At 44.6% G+C, this 8146-nt stretch overlaps 1 protein-coding gene across 1 annotated transcript; it reads right to left on the bottom strand.

The window, feature by feature from the left end:
- Positions 1-218: 218 nt before the first annotated feature.
- On the bottom strand, positions 219-4637 carry LOC128718362 (zinc finger protein 26-like). The gene is made up of 2 exons (XM_053811994.1): positions 4626-4637; positions 219-2381 (listed from the first exon to the last, which is right to left on the bottom strand). The coding sequence occupies exons 1-2, from the start codon at positions 4635-4637 to the stop codon at positions 219-221; spliced, it is 2175 nt and encodes a 724-aa protein (XP_053667969.1).
- Positions 4638-8146: the final 3509 nt, after the last annotated feature.

An 8146-nucleotide genomic window follows, 5' to 3' on the forward strand; every position in this document is an offset into this window, starting at 1 on the left:
CTAGTATAAGGGGGATTTAGTAGTGGACTGGTATTGCTTTGCGTTGCACGAACGAGAGGTGCTGGTCTCGCTGGACGCTGGATGGAGCAGTGAGTCCGCATCTCCCGCATCTTTTAGGTAGGTTCGGTACGGTTCGGCCACCAGGACCATGCGCGACGTGACGCGCCTCACTTCCGACAGAGGACCGACATGCGCGGACGCCTCCGTCGGCCCTCCTCTCACGGGCGCGGTGACAGCTGGTGCACGTGCGTGGTCAGATGCTTCGAGAGGTAGTCGGCCCGGGCGAAACACTTACCGCACGCCTCACAATGGTACGGCCGTTCGCCCGTGTGGATGCGTAGATGGCGCGTCAGGTCCGACTTGCCACCGAACGCACGGCCACAGAAGAGACACACGAACGGTCGCTCGCCGGTGTGTTTGCGGACGTGCAGCTTCAGGTTTTCCTTCGACCGCACACACTTACCGCAGAACGGGCAGGCGAAGCGTCGATCGCGCTGCTTCTCGGCCGCATCCACACGCAGAAAGTTCAGTATGGAGGCTTCTTGCGGGTCCAGTCCGAGCAGCCGATGGTGCGGTATTGTTTCCGCGTTGATCAGACTGTTTAGTGTGTGACTCAGGGAACTCGGTCCGGTTGAGCTGCCGGATGGAGAGAGACCATGCTGCAGTACACCTCCACTGCTGCCACCACCGCCACCACCACCACCGGTTGCATGTGCACTGCTTGACTCTGCCTCCATCGAACGAACAACAGACGCATGGTGATGGGCGGCCGAGTTGGCAGCGGCGGCCGCTGCAGCAACGGCTGCTACCTGATAGCGCTTGAGCTCCCCGGCGAGGAGTGTTTCGTTTGCGGCCTCCATCGGGGACTGGACCATTCGCGTAACACCTGTGCTGTTACTATTAGTTTGACAGCTGCCAACATTTCCACCGCCGCCGCCATTAGTGCAGTGGTTCGAAATACCGTTTGTGTGACAGTTGGTGTTTCGCGTCGTGCTGGTCGCACTGTTGCTGCTACTGCTTATCTTAGCCTGCGTATCATCGACGGTTCCAGCGCCCGATGATGGTCCAGCAGAGTCCTCTACCGTGCTTGTTTGGTTCAGGGCAGAGTCGGAAACCGTATCGTCTTGCTCGTCGCCACCCGTCGTTACCGTGCTGCCTGCCACTGCTATCTCACCGCACACCGTCGCAGACTTCTCCTGCACACACAGACCGCCTTCCCCATGGACACTTTCCGCATCACCGTCGGCACAGGCTGTCAAGCTACGCAGATCAGCCACCATTGCACTGCTGGCGGCGGCACCATCACCGCCCTCGTTCGTACTCGACACAGCCGGCTCACTGTCGGCCGGTGTCGCACCAACACCACCCGAACCCTTCTTCCCATGCAAACGCTCCAGTGCGTGGTTCAGTCGGTGCTTCTTGAACGACTTCAGATACCGGAACTGCATGCCGCACACGTCACAGGTAAACAGCTTGTCTGCCGGCACACGACTACGCCCACCCGGTTCGGTGCGGTGGTGCTTCGCCAGTACGGTGCGGTAGCGACAACATGCGTACCGACTCTTCTGTCCGCACAGCCCGCACAAGTATGGTTTGTCGTCGTGGATCGTCAGGTGGGGATGTTGCAGAGCAGAGTGCTGCTCCAGCAACCACACGGACGGAAAGTTGGCCATACAGATGTGACATTTGGTGTCGGTAGAGGCTGTTGGCGTACCGGTAGATGTCGCTGGCGTTGGTGATCCACCGCTAAGCTGACGGACATCGCGAAACAGCGAAAGTGCATCGTCACACGTGGAGGAAGAGGAGGACGAGGAAGGGGCGAACGAACTGGTCGACACCGAAGGTGTTGGAGGTGGTGGTTTGCGTAGCAGCAACTCTTCACCACCACCATTACGGAACCCTTCCTTGGTGAGACCATCACGCACGCGTATCATTGTCATAGCCACCTTCGGAGAAGTGCCCGACATATTCGACATTGCCTTTTCTGAACGATCGTGGGCATTATTGCCGCTGGTTGTGTTGGTGTTTGCTGGTGTTGTTGTTGCGTGGAGATTAAGCGGTTCTTTACAATCGTCTAGAAGGGGTGGCTGGGATGAGGTTGCTGTCGGTGAACCGGGACCTATGTCACCAGCGCTGGTACCACCGAACAGTAAGCTACGGTAGCGGAGTGCTTCCTCAGCTAGCGCTGACTGGTGATGGAGCAGCGAGAGTAGTCGTTGCGGATCGGTATCGAACAAACCGAGCCCCAGCGGAGCGAAGGGAAACACAAACGGTATCGCACCGACGGCAGCTCCCGGGAAACCTATTATGCCGGCAGGTGGCGCTGACTTGATGCCGGACCGTGGATAACCACCTTGCCCGACCAGGAAGCGTCCGAGTGTCTACCAAGGAAAAAGGATAAAGCAAATGAGAGCAGAGAAAACAGCAAGATTAGCAATAGTTTTAATGGCATAAATAGAGAAATTAGAACAAAACACAAACAGTACTTTTTCTGTTACATGTAAAGAACTGTATAAAATAGAAACAAAACAACATAAGCCAAACATTGTTTAATTACATTGTTTGGTTGCTTACTGTCACTCTGTCATCTGGGAATTAATTTTCGCACTTGTCCCACCATAGTTGCATTTCAGTTTTTAGTTTATTTTTCACTTTCTTTTTTGGTGATTTATGTGTTTTTCGCTTTATCTCTGTTTCTTCTCTCACTTTCTCTACGTTACTCTCGGTCGCGCTCTATCTTCCCCGTCATTTTTCCGCTTTTACTTCATTTTCAAATTTATTTTCTTTTCTTGTTTGCCATTGTAGTATTACATCGTTCAAGTTGCTTTTAGCTTATCTTTTGCCTCGTGTCTCGTCCTCTACTGCCACTTGATGCCTGTCAATTTGATTACCATCTCTTCGTCTTAGTTTTACATACACTTGCGCAGACGTATCTAATGGGGGTTTAACTGTTTTCCAGTATGTTCTACTGTGTCACTGCTTTAGTTACACCACCTGTTTGTTTTTTCTTCACCCACACCAATGCTTATCCTTTCCCTTTATCCATCGTCTACAGTCTAATTGAAGTTGGAATTGCATACTTAGTAATTTTGTGAGTGTGTTTTTTTTGGGTGTATTAGTGTGTGTGTGTGTATAGATGTGATGTCACTCAAATCATTTGCTCCCACTGCTTTACGATACCGTGTAATGTTTTTCTTTCCCTCACTTTCTCATTCGAGCAGCACGCCCTCTTTGAGCAAGATCCTGAAGCTCCTGATATTGTGATATTAGTTACCTTTCCCGCTCAATGGCTGTGTATAATGATTCTGTGTCCCGCTGATCTACTTTTAACCCTTTCCGTTTTGTTTTCCTGCTCCTACTCCTCTTTTCTTCAAATCCCAACTTTGTTTTACCACTGATGATTACTGTCTACTGTATCTGGAGTTGTATTTGTATGTGTTGCTTTATTTGCTTTTTTTACACCTATGATATGCATTTTCAATTTGTTGCTCTCATTGATCATTCGCTTTATTTTAGTGTTTTTTTTTCTTCGTTTTTTTATCAAAAACCTCTTACCATCCCCACTTCCGGTTTGTGTCCCGGTAGTTAATTCTTCTGCCCTGCGAGATATCTATACCGCCATATTTTTTTTTCCAAAGCCATGGCCGTTCTGCAGCTTGCTTCTGTTCTCTCTGTCTCTCTTTTCTTTTCTTTCTCTCTGTTTCAAATATAAGCGATCACCAGGTGATCATTTGTCACTGTCTTTTTTTGCGTGCATCCCACCCACGGATGGCGCTTATCGCACAATCTCCGGTCTCCTGGGTTTTTGCTTTGTTTTAGAGAACTTTCTCGCATAAAGTCGTTCACTCACACAATCACAAACGCATCCATCACCTTAAGTGTATCTAGTGTATAAGTTCTGACTGAAGCACTCGATTCGCTACAAAAGAAAAAAAAACCCGTTTGTAACGTTAAAAACGGAAGGAAAAAACAAGCATTTCTTCTTTAATGCCAGTGCGCGATTTTCCATTCGCGATACATTTGACTGGCTGTATCACTACCCAACCACAATCTGCTATTTATCGGGTCCGTAAATTTGATAATATTTTTGCCGCACAGTGGGAAGGGTGTGTGTGTTTTGCCGTATGCGTGTGTGTTTGCTTTATTTAAACCTTTTTACATATAATTTCGTGCCGCACCGTACGCTAGCAAATATGTGTCCGTGTGTGTATGTGTGCGCTATAATTTATGATGCAATTAAACTTTTCTCTTAAATGTGTTTTTTTTTTAGGTTTAAAGCGTTCGTTTTAACACCTTGCGATTTTTTTGCTGCTGTTTTTTCTTTTGTTTTTTTTTTGTTCTTGCTACCAGTAATCGCATGTTAAATTTATTTGTCTAGAAAAGTTTGCCCCTTTGTTTAAATGTGCGCGTTATTTTTTTTCGGGTTTTTCGTGTTTAATTTCCTTTACTGTTTTGCCTTTCAAAAATGTAGCAGCAATTTTTCCGTTTTTTGTTTCATATAGCTTTAGATTTTGAATTTTTTTTTCAACTAGCGTGCGCCTGTGTTGGAGTGTGTGGTTTTTGTGTATTTTTTTGTTTGTTTTATTTCGCGCCTTCCCGTTTAATTTAAAGTGAAAATCACTTACCAAGTTGCGCATACACAGCGTACTTTCCAGCCCTTATTGCTTATCTGTCGGGGGCCTTTGTTATGGGGGTGTTCCTTGTGCGTATGTGTGGGTTATAAATAACAAATGGCGAAAAGGAAACGAAAACAATGCGAAAAACTAAAGTTTGTTCACAATTCCAAGTTCAAGTGACCAAAGGGGGAAACAAACCTACTTAACACGACGTTTAACTGCAACACAGTGTGCAGACACTGCACGACACACCTTTGGCTTTTATGTGTTTGTGTGTGAAAGTGCCTGTGTGAGTGTATGTGTGTATGGAGTTGACAGGTGGTATCTGAACCTACTAGTACAGCTGTAACCGTAACTGTCTCACCGCGCGCCATACTTGCCTTTACAAACAAAGTGTCAAATTGAGGTTATGTTTCATTGTTTCCTTGCTAAATCACGCTCTCCCGCCGGGTGCCCGCGAGATGCCTTGTGGAGGTTAACTGTTTCCGTTGTATTTGTGGTATGGTACGTGTGAGGATGGAACAAACACAATGGCACACAACACTCCCCTATTGTCACGCTAGGCAACGCATCGGAAGGTGCTGCTGCACACCGTGGTAGTTCATTTCCACTGAGGTTATTGTTTGTCTTTCGGTACTATTTTAGTGGCTGTGCTACATGGGCTGACCCTATCTATCTTCTGACCCGTAACTGCGCGAAGGAGGAAACATTGTCTGGTCTGTTGTCTGTGTTTTTGTGCAGGGGTGTATTTTTGTTTGGGTGTGTATTTGTGGGGCCTTGTACGAAGAGAGGTGGGTTTGCTGGTGGAATGGGGAATTATTCCGGTTCGTTTTGTGTCTGTTTGTTGTGTGTTTGTGTCCGCTGCTTTATAGTTGCTTCTCTATATATCAGGTAAAAAACTAAAGGCTCCCGTTTGTGTAATGCTATTGTATATCGTTTAATTGGTTTTGAAGGACATTGTTGTATAACATTGTCTGGCTAGTATCATACAATATATTGTAACTGTTTCTTTCTAACCCGCTTCGGCGCTCTGTTCGCTTTGGTTTTGTGTGTAAAAAGTACCAACAAACTCAATCTGGTTCTATTGCTCCCCCCCCATTGTTTCCCTGTCCCCTTCCATCTAACTCCTTTTCCCTACCTCTATTGTTTCCCTTATTTCTGGCTGGTTACGCTGTAAATAGATCCCAACTTATGTAAACTGTATGGCATATATATATGTCTAGCATTTTCCATTCTCTCTCACCTTTCGGTCTTCCTTGTTTTTCCTCGCAGTGAACTTGTATACTTTGCAGCTACATTTGTTAGCCCTTTGCCCTAAAACATAATGCCAACTTCATAGAGTACGTTTACGCCTGTTCACCAATTCGTACATCTTGCGGAACGTTCAGCGCCCTCTAACGTGAAAACTATGGAAGAGCGTTGTGTGCTTCACTCACTACTAAGCAGCCGTGCGCAGAGAGAGAGAGAGAGAGAGAGAGAGCGCTTAGTCGATTCCATCTCTCTCAAGAACAGATGGCACTGAAGTGATAACGATGCATTTGCTTTCTATACCGCTCTTTCGCTTCCGTCTCCCTTTAGATGGCTAAAATAAAGACGCGTCTATCTCTCTCTTTCCCTCTTTTCTTTTCAACACTTGTTACCCGGTTTAGTCGCCTTATTTCACTGCTTTTATCTAAGTGCTTTCTTTTCTGTAACAAAAGTACATACCTTCGGTGTGTTCTTTTTTGTTTCACCAGGTCCTAGTCTTGCCAAGTCCCACGGATCACTGCGCTTGTTTTAGTACCCTTGATTCTCCTTACCGGCAATCCCACACACACACTCACACACACACAGTTTAGAAAAGTACGACGAATCGTTTCGACTCGTCTGTGGTTACACGGTGTGTTTTTTTTTGCTTTTTTTCGATCAAATGAATGATGTTTTTTGTGGATATTTTTTTCCGTTTTCTTTTGTCTAGCGTTTTAACTTACTTTAATGCTTATTTTTCTTTTCTTGTTTTTGTTTGTTTGTTTGCAAGTAGATATAATTGATATTGTTTGTTGCTGTATATTATTTATAAACATATGTATACATATACACACATATAAATGTTTCATTTATACATGTATAAATATATAAATATTTGAATAAATAAATATACATTATATATATATATATATAATATATGTATATACGATTTTTTTTATTCCAGAACAGGCACTACAGTGTGTATGTGTATGTGTACGGTTTCAATATCATTTTCAACGCTTGGTTTTTCGCCATTGTTTCCTGCGACCATATTACATTCTGGTGTAACCCTCTGATTCCGCACCGCTTCGTCACTTTCTGCACCTGTGTGTAGGTGCGTTTGTGCAAGATGCTAAGCAACAATAGTATACGCACACCTTTACGCACACACACAAGCGCGCGCTCACGTGTAAACTATCGCATTTGAAACAAATCGAGCTCAATCAGACAAAGCAAGAGACAAAAACAAAACAAAGGATGAGGCTCTCAATAGCTAGAGTGTGTGATGGTGAAGGGTTTGCCTGCGAACGCTGTTGTACAACTTGCAAGTACGCGTACGTGGTATACTATGGCACGCACACAGAGACCAGTGTACTAATGTACCCGTGTCGGGGGCACTGGTTTCCTGTTCCACTGTGAACCTACGTCTGTATTGTTTTTCGTTTACTTAGTTAAAGCTTGGCACTCAAATTATCCGTTCGTTTGTATTGTTGTTTGTTGCTGCTGCTGGTGTGTTCCATGGTGTGAGTGTGGGCTATTGTGTAGGTGTGTATGTGTGTTTGTTTTCCTATAAGTTTCACTTCTTCAACCGCTTGATGTACAGTCGTGTTCGGTTCAGGTCACGGATCTTGCCGGTATTTTCAGTACAGTATGCTGGAAGAAACAAATAATATCCTTGTGCATTTCTTATACTCGCATTGTTGCTGTGCAACATGAAGAAAACAAGATGAAAAATCTTGAAGATAAAGAAAACAAGATGAAATAAAAGAAGTACATGCCGAGAAACCAAAATATGAAAAATAAAAACTAAAATCACAGTATGAAAGAAAGAAGTCCGAGAGAAGAAAGAAAAACAGAGAAATAAACGAAAAAAGTTTATAAAACAATGTACAAACCCTGTTAGTAAACCAAAACAATGAATGAAGCAAAAAAGAAAACAGAAAAAAACGAAACTCTTACAAAATGGACAAATAAGTGAAAAGCAAATGGAAAAGGAACAAATGGAAAGAATTACCAACACAAAATAACTGTACAGACGAAACACAAAAAAAACCTATCGTTTTATTTTTCTTTTTATTTCATTTCCTCGTCGCGCTTAAACTCAGTATTGTATCCAGAGCCGTAACCTACTGGTGTGTTACCGCTATAAAAACTGTCTGATTTTCTTGCTACTATTTTCTTAATAGGTTTTCTCCTACCACCACCTATAGGCGGCCGTTTCTCGTATCCGTTTTTCGCTTATCTTAAATACTACTTTGCTGTGTTTTCTGAAGTTGTTTTGTTGTTGTTGTTGCCTCATTGCT

Source organism: Anopheles marshallii, chromosome X, assembly GCF_943734725.1.
Source record: "Anopheles marshallii chromosome X, idAnoMarsDA_429_01, whole genome shotgun sequence".
Lineage (NCBI taxonomy): Eukaryota > Metazoa > Arthropoda > Insecta > Diptera > Culicidae > Anopheles > Anopheles marshallii.